The sequence below is a fragment of the Mytilus trossulus genome, chromosome 5 (genome assembly GCF_036588685.1).
Source record: "Mytilus trossulus isolate FHL-02 chromosome 5, PNRI_Mtr1.1.1.hap1, whole genome shotgun sequence".
Lineage (NCBI taxonomy): Eukaryota > Metazoa > Mollusca > Bivalvia > Mytilida > Mytilidae > Mytilus > Mytilus trossulus.
In genome coordinates this window covers 26,522,954-26,547,493 of record NC_086377.1, presented here as the reverse complement: position 1 = coordinate 26,547,493, position 24,540 = coordinate 26,522,954, and the positions used below count along the sequence as shown (strand labels likewise).

At 32.5% G+C, this 24,540-nt stretch overlaps 2 protein-coding genes across 2 annotated transcripts; both read right to left on the bottom strand.

Moving 5' to 3' along the window:
* Nucleotides 1-7,850: 7,850 nt before the first annotated feature.
* On the bottom strand, nt 7,851-11,154 carry LOC134718706 (uncharacterized). Its single transcript, XM_063581374.1, has 2 exons — nt 9,643-11,154; nt 7,851-7,984 (listed from the first exon to the last, which is right to left on the bottom strand). The coding sequence occupies exon 1, from the start codon at nt 10,902-10,904 to the stop codon at nt 9,657-9,659; it is 1,248 nt and encodes a 415-aa protein (XP_063437444.1). The 5' UTR covers nt 10,905-11,154; the 3' UTR covers nt 7,851-7,984; nt 9,643-9,656.
* A 3,957-nt stretch (nt 11,155-15,111) lies between these two features.
* Nucleotides 15,112-19,188, bottom strand: LOC134717795 (uncharacterized). Its single transcript, XM_063580288.1, has 5 exons — nt 19,006-19,188; nt 17,937-18,012; nt 16,847-17,192; nt 16,050-16,244; nt 15,112-15,286 (listed from the first exon to the last, which is right to left on the bottom strand). Exons 1-5 carry the CDS (start codon nt 19,186-19,188, stop codon nt 15,112-15,114), a joined length of 975 nt encoding a protein of 324 aa, XP_063436358.1.
* Between the last annotated feature and the right edge of the window lie 5,352 nt (nt 19,189-24,540).

The following is a 24,540-nucleotide window of genomic DNA, read 5'->3' as shown; positions in this document are numbered from 1 at the left end:
AATAAAATGCAGGACAAAAAATTTCATCCTAGCCAATAAAAATCAAATGGTATCTCCCTAAGTTTGAATTGGCAAAGTTGTATTTGACAAGACAAGACATTAAAAATGTGAAATGCTAACGGCTGACGAGTAGCCATAACGAAAACTAAATTGAACTGAATAGATCTGAGGTGAACGTTCTGTGTTACTCCCTTTTTACCAAACATGAATTAGAATAGAGATATACATTTGGAATATTTTTCTCCTGGGTTCGAGACCCCTTCAATCTTTTGAAAATGACTGGATCCGCTGCTGACGTCGATGAGAAAGAAAACCAACATACCTAGATGGTCAGAAAGAGTCCACCATGTTTTAAGTGAGTAACAAATATCTACATCGTGTTGCAAGCTGATTATCTCAATATAGATATATTGAAACATCTTACTCACAGCAATTCGGACTTGTGTGTAGATTAAACCAATATCTTTGGTTAGGTTGCTTTAAAACTGAACCATGAAATCATTATTTTTGAGTGTAGTTACTTTTGAAAGTAGTTTAGTCCGACATATAGACAACGTTCTGTTCATCAGACTAGACTACTCTAAAGGGCGGGTGGATTCGTTTGTTGTTTTACATTTATCATTTCGGGCCTTTTATAGCTGACTATGCGGTATGGTCTTTGCTCATTAATTGTTGAAGGCCGTACGGTGACCTATATTTGTTAATAACTGTGTCATTGGGTCTTTTGCAGTCTTATTTGCAATCTCACCACATCTTTTTTGTATGTACAAAATCATTCCCTGAAATCTTGTAGAAAAATTGCTTAAAGTATCTCTGAAACAAACTCAGTGACATGACAAAAATTGGACTTTGACCAATGAACCATGAAAATAAGGTCAGGTCAGATGACATTTTTTAAACGGCAATGTTCATCTTATTAGCATCATATAAACCAAATTATTGATAATATACCCCCACTATAATGAACTATAGAAATGGGGTCCAAGTCAGATGATACCTGTAATTTGAATACACCAAATATAGTGCACCTAATGCTTAAAATATAGGCGATATGGATTTGACCACGAAAACTTAACACTGACGTGCATGCAGATTTTACAAGATACTTAATTGAGTATATTTTGTATGCATGCACCTGTCCTGGATTATTTAGGAGCTTGTTGTTCATGTGGTTGTTGTAGTTCATATGTGTTTTCTGTTTCTCGTTTTGTATATATTGTATTGTGTCGCGGATCATACATATTCTGAAGTGTTGTTATTGTTTGAATCGCGTCTTTTTCATAGAGTTAATATTTTATAGCGTCTTTTTATTTTATTATGTTTAACTTCTGTCTCTGGTTAGGTTGAAGGTTGGCGAGCCTGTTAAACTGTTTAAACCAGATGCATATTCAATACTACTGTCAGGAACCTGTTGTTCAGTGGTTGGTGTGGTTCATAGGTGTTTCTCGTTTTCTATATTTTGACTTACTTGTTTAAAGTTTGTATTCAATGGCAATTTTACGGACTTTATATGTAGCTTGCTGTTTAGTGTAAGCAAAGACTCTGTGTTCAAGTTGATGCTCATTGAACTGTTAATTTAAAATGCATTGCGACTTGGATGGAGAGTTGTCTCATTGGCACTCAAACCACATCTTAATTATAGCGATGGTTTCCTGTTAAAATAGTTTTACATTGGTCATTTTTGACCCTTTATATCTTGTTCGGTGATTGTTCATGAGTTCGTATTGAAAGGCCGTACTCTAACCTATAATTACTAAGTTAAACTACACTGTGGCTTGGATAGAGTTGTGTCATTCGCACTCATACAACATTTTCTGTTTAAAATCAAAATCCTAACCTCCTATAACAATGTAAAAGATATATTATATATAGGCCTATTTCGTTTCTTCAATTTCCATTTCGTTTCATTTCTTCATTTTTTCGTTTCGTTTCGGTGTATTTCGTTGCGTTTCGTTGTATTTCGTTTCGTTTCGTTATATTTCGTTTCGTTTCGTTTCGATTCCGTTTCTCACTTTATAAGTACCCGAATTATACTGCATATTATACAATTTAAATCATTTCTATACGCGAAGCCGTATGACGTTATAGTTATTTCGGTCTCAGTTATATAAAGTATAAAATTATCGGGAATTAGTTGTTGCAATGATAATTTTTTATTTATGTATCGTCGCTAAATAGTCTTCTTGACACTTTTTATCGCTAAATTAGTTTTATTGTCGCTTCTTATCGCTAAATTTATTTTATTGTCGATACATATCTAATACCTAGACAATCCCTTTCTTTGATTTTTTTTTTTATCTATCAATGTTATATAAAAAAATATTTTATAACCGCATCTTCAATAAAAATAATGCATGGTTTTTTTTATCCACATTATGTGCAGATAATGAATGTCCTTACTCTTGCTGGAAAGAACAAACATGTTTAAGATGGTTCATATAAAGAAATGAAGCGAGATGTTTAAAAGCTTTAGATATTTTAAAAGTTGTTGGCAGCACTGACTGGGGTGCTGATCGCAACATTTTACTCAATTTATATAGATCTCTAGTTACATCTAAACTAGATTATGGCTATATAGTGTATGGCTCTGCAAAGAAGTCCTACATATAGATTCTCGATGCTGTGCATCATCAAGGTTTGCGTCTCTGTCTTGGCACATTTAAAACCTCACCAGTTGAGAGTCTATGTAGAGGCTGATGAGCACTCACTCTCTGACAGACGTTCGAAGCTTGGACTTCAATATGCTGTCAAACTAAAAGTCCATTCAGATAATCCTGCCTAAAGCTGTGTTTTTAATCCGATTTATGAAGATATTTTTGCAAAACATAAAAAAACAAAATTCCTCCGTTAGGTATACGTTTAAAACCCAATTTAGCTTCTTTTGATTTAAAATATGTTGCTCAAGTTAAAACTTGCAAATGTCCTCCATGGGAACTTCTCAAAACAAAAATGATATTTGATCTCCGGGAACACAATCAAAATAAAACAAATCCTCTTATAATTCAGCAACACTGCTGAAATTAAAGCCGATTATCTAGATTTTTCAACTGTCTATACTGATGGATCAAAAGATGGTGATAGAGTTGCATCTGCTGCTGTCTTCAAGGACAGAGCTGCAACCCTCCGTTTGCCATCTGATGCATCCCTCTTTACTGCTGAAGCAGAAGCAATTATTTTGGCTTTGAAATTTATTGCTTCTTCAGATAAATCCAAATTTATTATATGTTCGGATTAACTTTCATGCTTACAAGCTATACGAAATACTAAAATTAAAAACCCAACAATCTTGAAAATTTTATATGTAATGAGGAATTTAAAAATTCTTCTGAAAGAAATAATATTTCTATGGGTTCCTAGTCATGTTGTAATCCTTGGAAACACAGCTGTAGACCTTGAGGCAAAGAATGCCCTGGGTGACCCTCTATCTAATTGTGATATACCATATACCGATTTTAAATCTAATATTAGAGAATATGTCTTTAATATATTGAAAAATAAATGAAGTAAAAAAGATGATAATAAATTGCATGAAATTAAACCTAATTTAGGCAAACCTTTTAATAATATTATGTGCAGAAAAGATCAGTGCGTTATTACTTGATGTCGTAATGGTTATACTAGAATAACACACGAGTATCTTTTAAAAAATGAAGATGAACTGCAAGTATACTATTAAACATGTTTTAATTAATTGTATTGACTTTGCTGATATTCGTAAGAAGCATTTCAATGTCAATAATATGTATGATTTATTATAAAATAATGTTCCATTTACAAATATTGTTGCTTTTTTAAAAGAAATTGGAATTTATTATAGAATATAAAAAATGTTATTATATTTAAATCGATTTTAATTTTTATCACGTTATTTTAATGTTGATTTTTATTTTTATATACTCAATTTGCTTTAGTCAAGAATTTTACTATATTGAAGGACCTTTTTGTCTTATTTTAAAAATATGCTTTAAATTGTAAAAATATTCGAATAAGCTCTCGCGGCGATATAGCCTTTTTGAGCTAATGCGGCGTAAAGCAACCAACAATCAGTATAAAGAAATGAAAGGTTCCATGCACTTTTGTAGTCCGTCAAAATGGAAAAAAGACAACTATAACCAAGTCATACAAGCCTCTTTCAACGATTGATAAAACTGCGGGTGCCACAAACGATGATCAACGATAAAGATGACTATAAAACTATAAATGCAGAGGTGGTGAACATTGAACTAAAAAGAAATGGCGATGTGCAGCTTAACAATGAACATGAAACACCTGTGACAATAGAACCTAAAAATAGTATGTACAGTGTTATTATACTAAAGTGGCATTTGTTATCTCCTTAGAATAATTATGGGTTACAAGATGAATAAAGAGGGGGTGTTATGAGCGCATATATTCCCTTCCTTTTTTGAATTTCATATCAGAAATGTATTTAAAAATAAAGGAAGCCTATTTTAATGGATATAAACTTGCAATATTCTCAGATGTGTTGATTACTATTGGACAGACATACAACATGATACAATTACACAAATATCCTGCAAAAAGGCTTATAACGCCGCCTGAATCTGGCAGATACATGTCAACGTGTCAACACAAAAAGGACCCGTATGTAAAATGTTTACGCTCACTAATAATGTTTTCAAATTTACACTTAAGACACTTTTTAAATACAAACCAAAAAATATTTTTAATCGATTTTTGATTCTTATAAAAGTGTGCCAATCCACATTCATTTAAAGTACATTTAATACAACTAGGACTGCATTGTTGGTTATCTTGAATCATAGTAGTATTTTCCGCTTATGCTTCTAAAAATAAAGCATCTTTAGGTTTATAATTATATAATCTAATCCAGTACTAAACTATTGACATAATAGTATCAATATATAATGGAGAACTGCCTAGCTCACCATACAATGCCAGTTTACATGTTTTCCATTTACTTTCAGCAAATATCTGCACATGTTAAGATTAATCTTTTCAAATTGCTACAGTATTACAAATCTGGTCAAATATATTTTCGTCCCCAAGAATGACTGGGGTTTAGAAATATGGTCACTTGGTCTTCTCCCGGCCGGCAGTAAAACACTTGCCGAAGTTGGGCGTCCGGGATGTATCAAGTTCGCAGTCACGTCCGATCAGAAGAAACGTTACAAAAAGGCAACAGTAGTATACCGCTGTTCAAAACTCACAAATTCATGGACCAAAAACCAAATTGGGGTAACAAACTAAAACCAAGGGAAACGCATTAAATATAAGGAGAACAACGACACAACACCAAAAGGTGTTAAATCCGATGCCTCGTGTAAAGAGAGTGCCACGCTCTTTGCACGTTAAGAACCCTTGCAACAACTGATGACCTCTATTGTACCAACCTACCTTTTGTATTTATTGTGATCTTGTTCTCGTCCTAAATATGCATGAAATATATGCCACTGGACGTTAAACAACCAACAATCAATCTAATATATTTTCACTGATTTTTTATAACATTTCCTCGTGTCAAACATGCCTAAAATTTCAAAAGCATCCATTACAACTGGTTTTACAGTATGATCAAATATAAATGTAAAACTTTGAATGCCACAAGAAGTATTTTTAAATATATTAGCCAGTCAATTAAAAAAATGCCTTCTGACGTCTTAGAATTTAGGTCATTGAGGGCACGTTTAAAACTCCCATTCAAACTAAATAGAAAACACCCAAATATTTATGAATATTTATTTATATTTGAAGATGATTAATTCATACATATTTTATCCCTGAGGTCTGCGATCGTTTACGAATTGGCCTTTGTAAACTGTAATCATCTTGATTTTTTCAACCATTTGCATATCTTGTGAATACCTATTTTATCATTACCATCACCTTTAAGGGGGTAGGCCTCAGTAACCCCAAAATTTTCCCGTCGTTTAATATTTTTTAAATTTATACCAATGAATAGGTATGCCTCAATACATGTTCTGGACAAGTTTAAACAAAATTGACCGTTTAGTTCTATTTTTAGAATTGATTGAATATGGTCAACTTCGGCCATCATTTAAGCCAGTCCAAAATACCAATAGGTAAATATATTCATATATTTGAGAAAATGTACTGCCTAAATTATGACTGTTACCATTTGATTGTATTATGGTATCATATTCTAAAGTAAATATAACCTATAATTGGCATATGTGATATTTTTTAATGAAATGTAAGGTAGGAACTTACAGATACATGCAAAACTTTGTTAAGTCTCATTTGACACTTTTTATAAATAAATACATGTGGAAAAACATTTTGTCGTTTAATTTGCAAATAAAACTACTGGAACACTTATCAGTCATATATTTTTCATATGACAACTTTTTATAAATTTTCACCGTTTGAAATTGTACGAAAAATTTAACAATTAAACGAGTCTTGCCTTGGTAAAAGGCGAAGTTTAATTGTAATTTTATGAGTTGTGTAAACACTGAAGGGATTAAATGAGATTGTGCTGCGCATGTGTGAACTTCAGTCTTCAAAGTAAAGTTTTATCAATATGACAAACAACGAAATACATATATACATATGACCCACAATAACTACATATAGGTCTCCCTTAACTAGGGAGGGAGGGTGTGGCATTTAATCCCTTCAGTGTTTACACAACTCATAAAATTACAATTAAACTTCGCCTTTTACCAAGGCAAGACTCGTTTAATTGTTAAATTTTATTTCGTTGTAACACTTCCGGGACCAAATGAGACTTTAAAGCCATAATGATAAAACTGAATACCAAGATAAGAATATATAATGTCTTACCTTATGATTAATTCTTCAACACATTAAAGCTGAAAGAATTTTCATCTTTTTCAATCTTTTTATTATAAAATTTTGCAAATGTTTTTGCATCTGACCATCCCGCTTTTTGTAAGATACGAGAAATAGGCACTGCATTCATCTTTGCTTTAGAAACTGATGCAGATCTAACACTGTGAGCTTTGAAAATTGTTGTGTCAATATTAGCTTTTGCCATTACTACTTTTATCCATCTAGAAATTGTATCTCTTGAAACAGGCTGATGTGGTTTCACATAACTTAAAAGTAACGGTTCATGTTTCCCTCTAAACAATTTGGTACGAAATACATATTCTTTATACACAGTATATACACAAAGTCTCCTATCTGGAGGGTAAGCCTTTATATTTACAGTTGGCTCCTTATAACCAGGACGGCTTTGTTTAACAAGTTCATTCAAAACAAAAATAAATTCTCCCTTCACTTTATGTACATGATTAACATTCATGAAATGAATTGATTGAGCTCGAGCTGCATTTGTCAAAGCTATTAACATTGTAAGTTTTAATGTTAAATCTTTCAATTTTAAATATTTCACTGGTGATAAGCTACGCAAAAAATGTAGTACTTTACTAACGTCCCATGTAGATTCATATCTAGGTCTGGGTGGACGAAGATTAAAAATTCCTTTCATGTATCTTATCACCATTGCATGACGTCCAACTGGAATACTGTCAATAGTAAGTCCTAAAGACGAAAGAGCTCCTCGAGCTAGATTTAAACTACTATAGCCTAAATTACCTTCCTTAAATAAAGTTGTAAAAAATTCAAGCACTGTTCCTACAGAAATTTGAAAGCAATTAATTTGTTTTTTGTTACAATATTTGAACCATTTCCTGATATACACTTGGTACTGTTTCTTTGTACTTGATTTCCAAGACGACATGAGTATGTGGGTTGTTTCTTTAGAAAATCCTCGTTCTCTGAAGCTACTCCTGACACTAGACATGCAATTAGTTTCATTTTCTTGTGTAAAGGATGAACAGATTGTGGATCGTGAGAAAGATTCAAAATCTTCTTGTTCTTTGGAAGAACGATTGGATTGTCTGTTAACAACTGCATTAGTCTCGGAAACCAAGTTTGTGTCTGCCAAAATGGAGCTATTACTACTCCTCTTGCACCGTCCTCTCTGATTTTGAAAATGCACCGGCTCAATAAACTGAAAGGAGGAAACAAATAGACAAACTGAAAATATGACCAATTTATACTAAATGCATCAATAAATGCAGATAATGGATCTGGTTTCCAAGAGCAGTAATTTTCTATTTGGAAGTTTAATCTAGATGCAAACAAATCAATATCTGGCCTTTGCCACAAAGTACATAATTGGTCAAAAACAGACCTTTTCAATTTCCATTCTAATTTGTCATCAAATTCTCTAGATTTTTTGTCTGCTAGATTTTCTTTGCCTGCTATATGAGTGCATGTCAACCAGATGTCATTATCTTTACAAAACAACCAAATCTGTCTTGAAATTGTATTGCAATCTATGGACTTTGTGCCGCCCATATTTGATATGTAGGCCACTGCCGTAGTATTGTCTGTAAGAACCTTCACATGCTTATTTATGATCAGATGCAGAAAGGATTTTAATGTATAATATATAGCTTATATTTCTAAATAATTAATGTGATTTTTTGATTCTTCATCTGTCCATCTACCTCCAATTTCATTATCACTTAATATGCCACCCCATCCTAATAATGAGGCATCTGTCTGAATCACAATTTGTGGACTACCATGGCTTATATGTCTTAATTCAGTAGACACATTAGCAACCCACCATTCTAAATCTCCTTTCATCTGATTAGAAATAAGCATGCTTTGTTCAAAATCTCCTTTTGAGTTTTTTAAAGCTATAATTTTTTCCTTTTCAAGGTTACGATAAAACAATTTACCGAATTCAACGGCAGAAAAAGAGGAGACTATAAGTCCAATGACTTTAGCTACATCTCTAATCTTAGCTAAGTTTCTCTGCAGTAACCATTTACATTCTTTTACTAGGTTTTGTTTTTTGTCTGCCGTAAGGGTTATAATCATATTTTCTGAATCAATAATATTACCCAAGAATATAATTTGTTTTGATGGTTGAAAAACAGATTTGTCTTCATGTATGACAAATCCTAATTTTGACATTAATTCAATTGTGTCATTTACATTTTTATTACATTCTTCTATAGTCTCTCCTAATAAAAGACTATCGTCTATGTAACCAACATTCACATGACCTAAACCTCTAAGACTAGAGTAAACAGGTTTTAATAATTTAGTAAATATTCTAGGTGCGGAGGAAATCCCATTAGGTAAGCATGTGTATTGAAAAAGTTTTCCGTTCCAATAAAACCGTAAAAACTTTTGATGTTCCTCTGCAATTGGAACACTATAATAAGCATGTCTCAAATCAATAGAAGCCATAAATGATTTGCTAGTTACAAGTTTAATGGCACTTTCAAAAGTGTCCATTTTAAAATGATGATACTCAATGTATTCATTCAACTTCTTAAGATTCAAAATCATTCTATATTCTCCATTCTTTTTTGGCCTTAAAAATATAGGCGATAAAAACTGGTCTTTCATTGACTGAACTTCTTTGATAACATCAATTGCCAGTAACTTTTGAATTTCATTTGAAACAATATCACTTTCTTTTGAGTTAAAGACAGATTTTACATTAAAAATGTCTTGCTTAGGTTCAACATTATCTATGAACTCTATATGACAATGGCTTACTATATCTAAAATAAATTTGTCAGAGGTAATTTTTTCCCATTCATCGGAAAACTTTTTCAATACACCAGCTTTAAAACAATGACTTACTTCATTTGATGTATCTAATATTTCTGTGGATTTCCTCCTCTCTGGGAGTTTTTTGGAATAGGGCCGGAACCTCGACCTCTTCCTCCTCGGAAGCCACCTCTTCCTCCACGGTAGCCACCTCTGCTAAAAGTACCTCTGTGGCCTCCTCTACCACCTCTGAAGAAGCCTCCGCCTCTACCTCTGCCACTACCAAACTTCAACTTGTTTCCAACTTTGGAACAATCTTCAATGTCCTTTGCAACTTTAGAGACATCATCTCCAAAAAGGTTGTTTGTGTAAGGAACAGAGTGTGAGCAGAGAGGCACATATTCTGCCATCATTTCGGGCTTTAAAAAATCCCTTCTAGTCATATTCAATTGGCGGTTTGCATGGCCCAACAAAGCCAATACATCATTACATTTGTCAATGTATTCTCCACTACCAGAGTTACCATTGGCATTGTTGTTTTCGTCAATAGCCATTTTGTTGACAGTTTTTGTTAGAATTGTTGCTGCTTTTACAATAGTTCTTTCAAGAAATTGTAATTTTTTATCAGCAGATTGTGCTCCTGGTGAAATTACATTCCACATGAGTTGGTTTATTCTTACAATAGATAAACCTTCACAATTTTCAGGTCTTGCATTGTTTTCATCTTTTGTTAACTCAGAGTATTGTTCCTCATTCATACCATTCCTGAACAACTCATTGACATTATTTGCCAAGACCTCATCAATTTTGACATCACAAAGTTCTTGAACCTTACATCTCTTAGACATTGATGAAAACCTATTATCATCTTTGTTCTGCTTCTTAGCAGGTGGTTCACTTTCATTGTCTACATTTTCCCCATCATCATGGGGGTTTTCTTCACCTTCATCATAATTATCATCATAATTATTACCCTCGTCATATTCTTCAATGTCTTGTACCCGGTCTTTTAAAGACCTTATATCGTCAGATTGTCTTTTCTGACCTTCTTGGATTGAGACTAACATTGACATGATTGCATCATGATTGTCTACTTTTGCAGAGGTAGAAGGGCCAGGGTTTTGAGTTTCATTACTATTAACCTTCGCTGGTTTCTTACCCTTTACACTTGAAGTGTTTGCTCCGCCACTCGCGGAAGCTTTCGACTTTGTCGACTCATGTTTCCTTTTACCAGCCGCGCTGGAAACGGAATTTATCTTCTCGGACAGAAGCTCCTCTTCGTCCGTATTACTGATGTCTTCAAGTGAAGACTTTCTTTTAGAGGCGGACCCCTTTTCGATCATTTTCTCCGCCATGTGTTTTCTTTATAACCGGTTTACGGCAAAGTGCCGAAAACAGGTGAAAGTCGTAAATTTTTACCGAATTACATCCGGTGATTACTAACTTTTATTTATATCTTATATCAAATTTTATTAATTATAAAATGAATACCAACTACGTTGGTTTAATATTTAATCTGAAGTTAGGACAATTCAAACTACGTCCGAACTGCCCAAGAGCTATCAGCACACTGAAGTTCACACATGCGCAGCACAATCTCATTTGGTCCCGGAAGTGTTACAACGAAATAAAATTTGATCGAAGTGACCTAATGGACCCCCTAAAATAGGGTTTTTTGAAGAAAATAACCAAAATTGACATCTATAAACCCTTATAGCCATAATTTATGGTATAACAGTTAAAGATGTTGCTTAACACAATGAATATATATATATGATAACTCCGTTGTTCATTTCAAATAGTATTTATCTTCAAGATGCGGACCCCGGACGTAGAAAAAAAGGGGGAGGGTGCCAAGAAAGAAACGTCTTGAGTGGAAGTTTGATAAAGTCTATGCATTTACCGTATAAGTTACTCCGTAAGTGAGTTTGTTTGTGACACATCCTTCTTCCACTTATGTATTAACTAAGTTACATAGGCCCAAACATAAATAGTGTAAAATTTCGTTTCATCACAATGACATTGGTTTCATTCCCCTGGACTACAACCGCTCCGTCATATTTTTTTTACTTGTGTACACCAGCCCAGTACCCAATCCTTCCCTTTAAAAATACTTTCTGTGTGCTAATGTGAGTAAATTGTTAGCTTAGCTAGTATTTTGATAGTAGTTGAGATATTACCCACAAGAGCACAACCTGCCATAGGCCGATAATTGCTAGGACTTGAACAGTTTTGAATCTGAAGTCTTCAGTTCAGATTTTGATCCGACTTTTCACAATTTACACCACTAGGTCGATGCCACTGCTGGTGGACGTTTCGTCCCCGAGGGTATCACCATCCCAGTAGTCAGCACTTCGGTGTTGACATGAATATCAATTATATGCTCATTTCTATAAATTTTCTGTTAACAAAACTTTTAATTTTTCGAAATTAGACATTACAATTAGAAAGATCATATCATATTGCACATGTATACTAAGTTTCAAGTGGATTGGACTTCAACTTCATACAAAAACTACCTTCACCAAAATCTTTAACCTGAAGCGGGACAGACAGACTAACAAACGAATGAACCGAGGGACGAACAGACTTACAGACCAGTAAACATAATGGCCCTCTACTATTTTAGGTGGGGCATACAAATCTTACTGTATTAATGGTGTTCTATCACAATGAATTCTAGTTCTGAGGTTTCCGAATTAGCTGTATAGAAAATTTAATGTGAATATTTCTCAGATAGATCTTTTTGTTTTGAAATATGTATGCTTCGAATTAAAGTGCTGTTACTACAAATGTAGTTTATAAAAAAGATTAATCAAGTAAGATATTTAGCTCATAGAAAAGAATAACCAATATATCTTTTCAAGACAAAACACAATATAAATTGATACATTATAAACCTGATGGTGTACATTATGACAAGTTCAAACATTCTGTGCATGTTAATCTGATAACAGCATTCCTGTAACAAAAACTTCTTTCGTCATGACTATTGAAATTTACTGTTCAGTTGCAAAAGCAGAAACAAATATAGAGGCAGTTTTGGTAGGAATGTTGAACTCTTGAAACAATAATTTAATTCCGTTTGCATCTCTACTGTTAGCTATCTGTAAGTGGGATAAAGATATTCCATTCTTTGCAAGTCTCATACAAGTATCTCTGCTCACAGTTTTGTTTTGCACTAAACTGTCATAAGTAGATTTGCAACTGCAATAGTAAATGCTATGTAGATCGATATGTTTACAGTTATTCTTCATTTTTTGGTGAAATAAATGTTGAAGGGACTGTACGTCTTCTGTGGCATTGTGTGCACTGTATTCCATACCAACATACTTTAAAATAAGAGTTGATTGTTTGTAATTGTCTACTTCATTTCGGGGGAAAATCTTTTTTGCTAATTTAAGTGTGTCAAGAAATCCTGAAGTAACATTACAAAATGAAGAAAATAAATTGAATTCCTTCAATTTGTTTGACAAAATTGCCATGTCAAAATTACATATGTTATGTCCAACAAGGATTGGATTTGGAATTGTTTTTAAAAATTCAATAAAATCTAATAATGATTCATATTGGGATTTAGTATCCACTTCTTTTCCGTGCACATACATTTTATTTTTGGCCAGACAGTAGGTTATTCCGGTTACTTTTGAGGCTTCAAATGAAATATCGCATCTAGGTATAACGTAAAATTGATATAATTTCTTATCATGTACAGCTGCTATCTGAGTAATATCACTTACTCTACTTAAACCTGTGGTTTCAAGATAAAAAAATGTGAAGGATTCTGTGCCGTCCAATTTCAATGGCGATGGTATAGTAATGGCCTCAGTTTCTGATAAACCTATTGTTGCAACTTCAGATTGATATGAAACCGGTTCATGAATATTTAGTCGCCTTTCTTTCTTATTCCTTTTTTTCTTTAGTTCAGTCCTTTTTTTCTTGAACTCACGACTTTGCCTCTTAATCTTTCTCTTCGAGTTTTTCTGAATCAAGTTTCTTTGCAATACTTTTTGTATATTCTCCAGGTGAAAGAAGTGCAGCTTCATTCATCTGAAATATTATGATGTAAGAATTACAGATTAAATTTTTTATAACTGACACATTTGTATGAGAGGCAAATGTAATGATTATTAAAACTGATGCAAACAAAGCAAAAAATATTATGTAGTAAATATTTTAAAGGTTAACCTCAAAAAGTCGCAGTTAGTAAGAATCATATGCTTATACAAAAGCAAAAGTTTGCTGCATGGTATCCCTGGGGGCTACTGACTTACCTTTAAATATAACTATGCCAAATGAAACCCTGTTCTAACTAGTAAACATTAAAGTGGATTCAAGTCATTATAGGCATTTTTACAGTTGTCAACAATGAGGATACCAAAACTGTATAGTCGGCTACAAAAGGTAGCAATGGCTTTTCTTAGATTTATCAAGAATTATGAAAACCTACAAAAATTCACATTTACCTGTTCTAAGTAATTGTAACCTTCATTCTTTTGAAGCACAGCTGATGACACTCTACTTGCCAGGGATTGTGAACCACCATAGTGTCTGAAATATAAAAACATGTGTCACTCACATGATATTTTTCATTTACAATTGATGCATCCAATAATACAGCCGTTATACTTTTGCTATAGTTTTAGAAATTAAAAGTAAAAAATAGCATTTTTTCCCAATGTTTTATTTTTAGGCATGTCTGCCATTTTGGTTTGCAGGCAGGGTCAATGGATATATTTTAAAAATCTAAATACTCTAATGATTATTTGTGGCCAAGTTTTCGTTAAATTTGTCTCAGTTGTTTCAGGAGAAGACATTTGTAAAAGTTTTTTTTTTTTTTTTTACAAGAAATAGTTAACTTTGACCATGTGCATTTTTGTAACGGCGACTTATTTTTAATTCTAATGCAATTTGGATGTAACAATATTTTTCATTGGCTAACAGTTGCCGTCAAATCCACAGTTGACCAGGCGTAACTAATTTTTGAATTGATGAATCAACAAATGTTCGATTACTACTATATAATAAAAAATAAAACAACACCTACCTCGAATTTGACGTTTTAATGTAATTTTATCCAAATTTGAAGCGTACAGGTAACGAAATAACCTCCAGTTTGTATATTTTCGTTTGTATGACGTCACGTTTAGCCATGACGTCTTTGTGCCAAAATTATTCATGAAGTTTTGCGGATTTTTTTTTATTTGACAAATTTAGACATTTTTTCAAGTTTTATCGTATTTTTTTCTTTTTGTAATGCATTAGAATCGGAATAACAGTACTGTAGTTGAAGAGTTGCCAGTAAAACTGCATTTGCGACCGTAAAATCTACAATTGACGGTGGCAACTCTTCAACTACAGTACTGTTATTCCTTAAATCTCACTTTGCTAACATATATTGCTGTTTACAAATTATCACTATCTATAATAATATTCAAAATAATAACAGAAAAAAAAATCCTTAAAATTTCTTATTCAGGAGCAACCCTAATAATAGTTCTGGCCATAATAAAAACATGTGTTATTTCTATTTTTAACTTAACAATATTATAGAAACTTTACTCACTTGGATTTCGGAGCTTTCGTTGCTACAGAATGGTTGAAGCTCTCATTAGCCTGTGTGGATCCTAAATTTCTGAGTGAAGATGCTTTGCTCTTATATTTCTCTATAAGATTCTCTAAATCTCTCCTCAAATCTTCACTAATCAGAGGCTTTCCATTAGGAAGACTTTTATATCTAAATAAACAAAATTTCTTTAAATCTTAAGGTAATTTAATCAAGCTAAACTATTACACAAGTATTACTAATGTGTTCAATATGGTTGGTATTGACATGAATGTATGTAAAGTTTGTATTGCATAAGGATATATGCCCTATCTGCTTATAGTTTGTAATAACAGATTAAGATGACATATGTCATTTAGCTGAATATGATTATTATTTTTTTTACATTATGACTAGGTAAAAATGTGTATAGGCCCTGTGTCAAAGACCATACTTTTACATATTATGTTTTTTTCTCCAATTTGTTATTGGATGGAGAGTTGTCTCATTATCACTCATACCACATCTTCTTATATCTTATATACAATAAATGTTTACATATTTAATTATGTTAGCATTTGTTTGTACAGTTGAACTATAATTATTTTTTTTAAAGTTATTTTTATATGAACTAGTTTTTGTTTTTTTTAATTTTCATAACAATTAAAAATTTGCAAAAATTAAATGACCTAACTGCTAGCAGAAAACCTCAAGTACAAGGGGGGTGTTCCGGGGGTTGGACCCCCTTTTTTTGGCAGATCAAAGAATTTGAATGGGGGCATATACTTGGAAGCCCCCTTTACTCTGGGTTGGGAACCCCTCATTGTTAAAATGGCTGGATCCACGCCTGAAAATATTAATGTTTTCAGGTAAAAAAGTGATGTGGTTAGATGTGAATGAGACAGCAATGTTACAATATAAAAAGAACCATAAAAAATCATTGAGTCATGCATACTTGAAAGATATAGGATCATCTTTAAATGTACACCAGTCTACTGCACCACACAATTCATGATCTCCAAAGACATGGGGAACAATTCTGGAAAGACCCTCATCAATTTCACGTTCACTACTGCTGTTCTGTGTTATAGCATACATGAAACATCGGTTCAAATAGGGAATTACTTCTCCTGGCTTCAGCTCCTTGTGCCTACAAAATCATATAATTTATCATTACATCAGTTGTAACTTAAAATCAGGGTGTTTAATGAATAATTAAATTAAAGTTAGTTTGACTAAAACTGCACAGGGATGAAAAATCTCTTTTTTATCTAATATTGATTGATTGAACCTAAATAGAACCCCTTTTTTCTGAGAGGAAGAATTTGGTTGATTATATAGGAAATCACTGTTGCATGACCAGAGTGTCCCCTCTAAGGCAGTCAGTGGTCCCCTACCTATGAAAATTTCAGGATCCACCACTGGCCCACTGAAATGCCAATCCAGTGAACATTAACATTTATACATGAAGTGCTCAACAATAAATGTTATAATATGATTTGCTCAACATAGGTGAGGGTGTTAATGAGGGCTTATAGAATAGAAAATTATGGGCCAAAAAATAAAAGAATAGAGAGGAATGGACAAAATAATAAAGATTAGGGAATAATGAGGTGCTGAAAATTAAAGATCAGATAATAGAGAAAATTGCATAAAAAAAAGAATACAGAATTGAAGGATCCCCTTTTAGATCCTCATAGCTAAGACAAGAGCCCAAAAAACCAATATGACTGAAAACATAACTTTAATTACCTTTTAGACAATTCAATCAGTGATTTTGTTATTCCCTTTGTAGTGTGATTTTGGTCGTCCTCTTTCTTCAAGTTTTCAAAGTCCAGTTTCAGTTTTAACATGGTAGTAGAATCATTGTCAGCATGAATTACATCAATCGGGCTTTCATTATCATTCATCGTATGTGCCATGGAAACAGCCATATATGGTTCCATAGACTTGCTAGACCCATACCAATTTCTACAGCAGTCATGACTTGGAACTGTGTCTTTCTTTCCCTGATGATGCTCACAAAATTTACAACTTTTACTTCTGATATCATAACAGGTCACTTTCCCTGTTTGCTTTCCTATCATTGAAGCATGTCCTGTAATTCAATTTGAAATTACATAGTTTGGTAGAAATTTTATTTGTTAGAAATAGACTAAATATTTATTTAAAATATGAATAGAAAATCATGTAGGATTGGATCAGTCAGCCTGGGAAAGAATAAAACTCAATAAATCTAAAATAGAGACTTTATACATGTATATATACTTAGTACTTCTATGAAATATAGAAATTCTCTATAACAGTAGAAATATTTGTCAACATGAATCAATAGTCTAAATTTGTATATAACATCTGATTCTGTATTAAATATTTTGATCTTGAATCTAAATGCATCTGACCAGCTGGTAGTACTACTAGTATACTGATATATAAGTGAGAATCTCATACATGAAACATATATATATTGTATGTCATATAATGTGAAATATTGAATGAACATGTAGTTTGTTGTATACCCATCAGTGGCGGATACAGCCATTTAAAAAAAAAGGGGGGGAATTGGTTCCAACCCCTGGATACCCCAATGTCCATTAATAATTGAAATTTATATATATACTATAGTATTTGTATTGGATTGTGATAACAGGTTTTGATCTTGTTAGACAATTTCACCAATGAAATTGTACCAACAAATATAAATAATACAAAGTTAAATAAAGTGCAGAACTTTTTCTTTTTTAGCCATCATTGCCATGGCGTAGTCAGTTTATCTTTGATCTATGGGTTTTAATGTCCCCCTCCGGTATCTTTCATCCCTCTTTTACAAAGTCAAGTTTACCTGTTAAGCTATTGTAATTAAATCCGGATCCCCTTTTCTGCCAACCTGCATCAAAACTGACCTCAAGCTCCAACTCCTAAAATTCATGATTTTTTTTAAATTAGTCATTGCAATAAGGTAGTTAACAAATTGTTTAAATTTCTTAAATTTATATTGTTCATTTTAGCTTCATATAAAAGAATTATAAAAAAAAAAAAAAAACAGTCAAAAAATAACAAATTTTATTAATCCTTTTGAAATAAATTTATTGATCTGTTTCAGCCCAATATTTAACATATATATATATATATATTTATTAGTACGTCTGAGTCAGTGACAACCCTACAACAGATGTATCCATCGGATCGCCATCAATGATGGTGATACATGGCTGTGTACATAATGTATATACAACTCGTCTAAACATCAACCCAACAATGTTAGATCTGTAAATTTGCTTTCGCAAATTTTTGGTTCTTCCCTCGCCGGGATTCGAACCCATGCTACTGTGATATCGTGACACCAAATCGCCTGCACTGCAGCCGTCCCGCTAGACCACACGACCACCTGGGCTCTAGTGGTCGTGTGGTCTAGCGGGACGGCTGCAGTGCAGGCGATTTGGTGTCACGATATCACAGTAGCATGGGTTCGAATCCCGGCGAGGGAAGAACCAAAAATTTGCGAAAGCAAATTTACAGATCTAACATTGTTGGGTTGATGTTTAGACGAGTTGTATATATATATTTATTATATATAGAAGTCTAAAAAAAAAAAGACCAACCAGTAAATATTCTGAATTGTACCAGATCGTCTAGAATAGACGATACTATGCAGATAAGGAAAAAAATTATAAGTTTATATTTTTTGTGTACAAGATATTTGCAGTATAGGCTTTGCTCATTGTTTAAGGCCGTAGGGTGACCTATGGTTGATAATTCCTGTGTAATTTGGTATTCTGTGGAGAGATGTCTCATTGGCTACAACTTTTTCTTATTTTGATATTATGTATAAGTCAGCTTTGAAAGAGGTCCAGCAGTAGATTAAAATGTAAAGTCAAATTTATTATAATATGATATACATGTAGTATTACCTTATCTGCAGAAATTTCCTTTTCCAGTTGTTGGGCATTCTTACATGATTCTTCAGCAGCAGACACAAAGATTTTTCCAATTTTCTTCTCATGTTTTTGGAAGCAAGATTTACTCATCACTGGCAAGTTACATTCTGTCAGAAAGTTTCTTATTTGTGCATATCCTAGGCCAGCATGTATCATTACTACATGAAAGAAAAAATTTTATGAAACAAAAATTACATTTAAATTGGTTTTAGCTTAATGACATGAGTAATTTCATAACATAAAAAGAAGGAAATTGATTCATTTTGAATTAATACTACCTGATTACATATAACTCTTTGTTTTGTACAAAATGTAAAATTGAGAAATGAAGTTGGGAATGTATTAAAGCTCCACCATAGAGCAGACAAGAGCCGAAGGCCACCAATGATTCTTCAATGTAGTGAGAAACTCCTGTACCCGGAGGCGTCCTTCAGCTGGCCCCTAAGCAAATATGTACATGTATACTAGTTCAGTAATAATGGACTTCATACATAAGTTTGCATTCATATATTTTACAATTATTGTAATTTCTTGACATTTTAGATTATAGATGACTATGTGTTATGGGTTTTGTTCATTGTTGAAGGCTGTTCAGTGACCCACAGTGGCTAACTTTTACATCCTTTGGTCTTTGATTGAAAGTTATCTTTTAGGCAATCATACCACATTTTCTAATTTTTATAATTATTCTCATAAGACTAGCAATAAGTACAATAGCATTTAGTGGCAGATCCAGAACTTTATGCAAGAGGGGGGGAGGACTGACTTACATAAGGGGACCACTCCAGTCACACTTCAGTGCTTCTCTATATTATCAACCAAATTGTTTCCCATGAAAGGCCTCCCCCCCCCCTTCTGAATCCTCATTTGGCATTTCATTGATAATACCAATTAATTTGATACAAATTAAATGAGAACATCTATATCAAAGGCAAGAATAAATACAAATATTTGTATAATATAAATGTGTTTCCAAATTTTACATGATTAAGTTTTTGGTGTCAAAACTATCAGAAAATGACATAGTTTTATTTCAGAAGCTGCTCATTGTTGAAGGCTGTACGGTTACCTATAGTTTTTAATGTTTGTCGTCATTTTGGTCTTTTGTGGATAGTTGTCTCATGGGCAATAATACCACATATTCTATTTTATATGTATACAATGTTTATGAATTTGATATGATATACATGTATATATATATGTTTGTATGTTTTGTATTGCTTGGTGTCAATCCGGTAATTTTGAATTTCAAACAAATAAAAATTACTTACTAATTACTTAGGGATGAAAAAAAAAATATGTAAATTAAGTTTTTTATCCTACATTTAACTTTTGATGTGGTCCCTTACATGTACTAACTGTTTGCAACATTTAACCTTGATTTGATATTTTGTCATACATAATATATATTTATTTATGTGATGTAATATCATGTTAATGCGGGGGAAGACATCATTATACTTGTATTGATTTTCCTGATTTAATAAAAACTTAGAAACTTGAACAAAATAAAAGGAAAAGTTTTAAAGAGTATTAAAAGAAAACTGGCAGTAACAAATTTCAAAAAATGTTGAAACTGGCCTGAGACTACTATAAATAGTAGTATGAGAACTGGCACATAAATTTTGGTAAGCTTTGAAACTTTTGAAACTTTGAAAATAAAATTCCTTGTAGTACCTAACTTTTCAAACTTTAAAAATAAAATTCCTTGTAGTTTCACCTTTTTTCATTTTACAATATAACTAGTGTTATGTTATGCTGTTACACAATTTAAACAGTAGACTAGGGATTACATTTTAGAATGGCTAGACATAAATAAGAATGACAAATGGAAGTTTTTAACAACCTTGACTTACACGGTCATTAAATTTCCCGACTTGACAAAGGAAATTTATAACTTTTTCATTTATGTAAACAATATACTGCACATTAATAACATTTGTAGTAGCACTTTCTAGGGCTTAGTAAACACAATATTTTCTTTAAGGTGGTTCCTTTAATTTCTGGACTAGTTTCAGGATTATAACAAATATATATATAAAAATACCCTACAAATTAAATACAATAGTAAGATTCTGACCGTTCATCAAATAAATAATCTGCTACATAGGTCTCTATCCATGTATTATGACAAACAAATGTTTTACTATTAGAAATATACATAAAACTGTTCTGCATGTATTTACAACAATATGCTTATATTGTTGAACGTAACTGACAAAGTCTAGTACAAATGCACTTAACGACTCGTATTAAATAAACAAGTCAAATATACGAAAATTAACTAAAGCGGTTAACACAAATTTAAACAAAGCAAATTAACAAAACTAAAAGCAATAGCTGCATGCTGTATGAATGCCGTAAGCATAAAATAGCAACAAACAACTAGAGGCTCTAAAGAGCCTGTGTCGCTCACCTTGGTCTATGTAAATATTAAACAAAGGAAGCAGATTGAAAATTGACTACAAAGGTCAATAACTCCTACAGGAGTCAATTGACCATTTCGTTCATGTTGACTTATTTGTAGATCTTACTTTGCTGAACATTATTGCTGTTTACAGTTTACCTATATCTATAATAATATTCAATATAATAACCAAAAACAGCAAAATTTCCTTAAAATTACCAATTCAGGGGCCGCAACCCAAAAAACAGGTTGTCCAATTCATCTGAAAATTTCAGGGCAGATAGATCTTGACCTGATTAACAATTTTACTTCATGTCAGATTTTCTCTAAATTATTTGGTTTTTGAGTTATAAACCAAAAACTGCATTTTACCCCTATGTTCTATTTTTAGCCGTGGTGGCCATCTTGGTTTGATGGCCAGGTCACGCCACACATTTTTTAAACAAGAAACCCCAAAGATGATTGTGGCCAAGTTTGGATCAATTTGGCACAGCAGTTTCAGAGAAGAAGATTTTAGTAAAAGATATATAAAATTTACGAAAAAATGGTTAAAAATTGACTTTAAAGGGCAATAACTCCTAAAGAGGTCAACTGACCATTTTGGTCATGTTGACTTATTTGTAAATCTGACCTTGCTGAACATTATTGCTGTTTACAGTTTACCTATATCTATAATAATATTCAATATAATAACCAAAAACAGCAAAATTTCCTTCAAATTACCAATTCAGGGGCCGCAACCCCAAAACAGGTTGTCCAATTCATCTGAAAATTTCAGGGCAGATAGATCTTGACCTGATTAACAATTTTACCCAATGTCAGATTTGCTCTAAATGCTTTGGTTTTTGAGTTATAAGCCAAAAACTGCATTTTACCCCTATGTTCTATTTATAGCCATGGCGGCCATCTTGGTTAGTTGGCGGGGTCACCGGACACAATTTTTAAACTAGATACCCCAATGATGATTGTGGCCAAGTTTCAAATAATTTGGCCCAGCAGTTTCAGAGGAGAAGATTTTTCTAAAAGATTACTAAGATTTACAAAAAATGGTTAAAAATTGACTATAAAGGGCAATAACTCCTAAAGTAGTCAACTGATCATTTTGGTCATGTTGACTTATTTGTAGATCTTACTTTGCTGAACATTATTGCCTTTGACAGTTTATCTCTATCTGAAATAATATTCAAGATAATAACCAAAAACAACAAAATTTCCTTAAAATTACCAATTCAGGGGCAGCAACCTAACAACAGAATGTCAGATTCATCTGAAAATTTCAGGGCAGATAGATCTTCAACTGATTAACAATATTACCCCATGTCAGATTTGCCCTAAATGCTTTGGTTTTTGAGTTATAAGCCAAAAACTGCATTTTACCCCTATGTTCTATTTATAGCCATGGCGGCCATCTTGGTTAGTTGGCGGGGTTACCGGACACAATTTTTAAACTAGATACCCCAATGATGATTGTGGCCAAGTTTGGTTAAATTTGGCCCAGTAGTTTCAGAGGAGAAGATTTTTGTAAAAGTTAACGACGGACGACGACGACGGACGACGACGACGGACGCCGGACGCAAAGTGATGAGAAAAGCTCACTTGGCCCTTCGGGCCAGGTGAGCTAAAAATACGAACATTACAAAAATAACACTTAGCTTACCTCGCATGAGGTGCAAAGGCCTCCTGATTTATATCTATGGAAATTGATTTACATCATCCCAGGATTACATAAAATATACCTGTATAACAAATAAACAAATTGTAATCCATGTTTTACTGTAATAAGGCACCTGTTTACGATTTGTACTCTTAGCTAAATAATCAATCAATACACGTAACTGTTATTATGTTTCTATCTTTACCTTTAAAAGTATTTAACACATACATTCCGGAACACTCGAATTCTCATACAATGTGTATTAGATTAATAATTTACCAAATTAGTTAAAAGTACTTTATTTATGAAAATATGAAAATAACGTCTCTTAAACAATTTAATCAAACAGATAATACTTTACTGTACTTTATCTATTTTATGTCGTTTTAAAGCATTCATCTCGCATTCAACATTTACGCATCGACCTTTTCATTCTAAACAGTCATTCTAGGTAAAATAATAAATATCTGGACTATTAACTATTAACGTGTAATTAGTAATAGAGAAATATAACTGACCTGAATATGGAATAGAAAGAAAACTAAGAACGAATAAAGGTTCAAACTTAGAATTTCATCAAGTACATATCAACATCTCCACCAGTATATAGAAAAGTGATGACCAGCATAAAAAAACAAAAGAAATATAGCGCCAAAATATAATGACCAATAGAAATAAAGAAAGTGTGCGGTCCACCGAAGCATAAAAAGAAAACCTTTGAAGTAAACTACAGTCAAACCAAAGTTACCCAAACCAGTAGAAAATGTCGTATGTCAATAAGTCCAACTGTCAAATACGTAAATAAAATGAACAAAGCATATATATATAGACTAATCAACTAATTACAATCTGTAATTATTATACTATACCCAATATAAGTCATATAATATACAAAATATAACACAATAAACTAAATATAAAAATATACACAATTACTGTAAAACCTATAAAATACAGTCTACCACACATTCATTGCAATTATTAATTTAAATATAAACTTTGAACAATCATTTTATCTTTTTGATACTTGAAAATATCTTTTCTTATAGATAATTTATTGTAAAAGACTTTTTTGAAACGAAACATAATTTGGAAGACAATTTCAAATGGGAAAAAATCAGGGGAAGTAACTATACACACAATTATGTATTTAAAATTTATAGAAGTCAATCTCATCTTCTCTAAAATATTATCTACAGATACAATCTAACATAAATAGATATGTATGCAACATTTTTCTACTTTTGTGGGGTGAAATAGGAAATGTACACGATAATGTACAAGAGTTGTATTAAATGTAATAAACAGATAGCGATAAAACGGGAAAAAAGGTGTGCTTATCGTAGTACGCTGTTTACATGCATTGGGGGTATGTCCTTTATGTGTACAGAAATAGAAATAAGTTTTGATTAAAAAAGTATTGATATATTTAATTATCTACCTATAA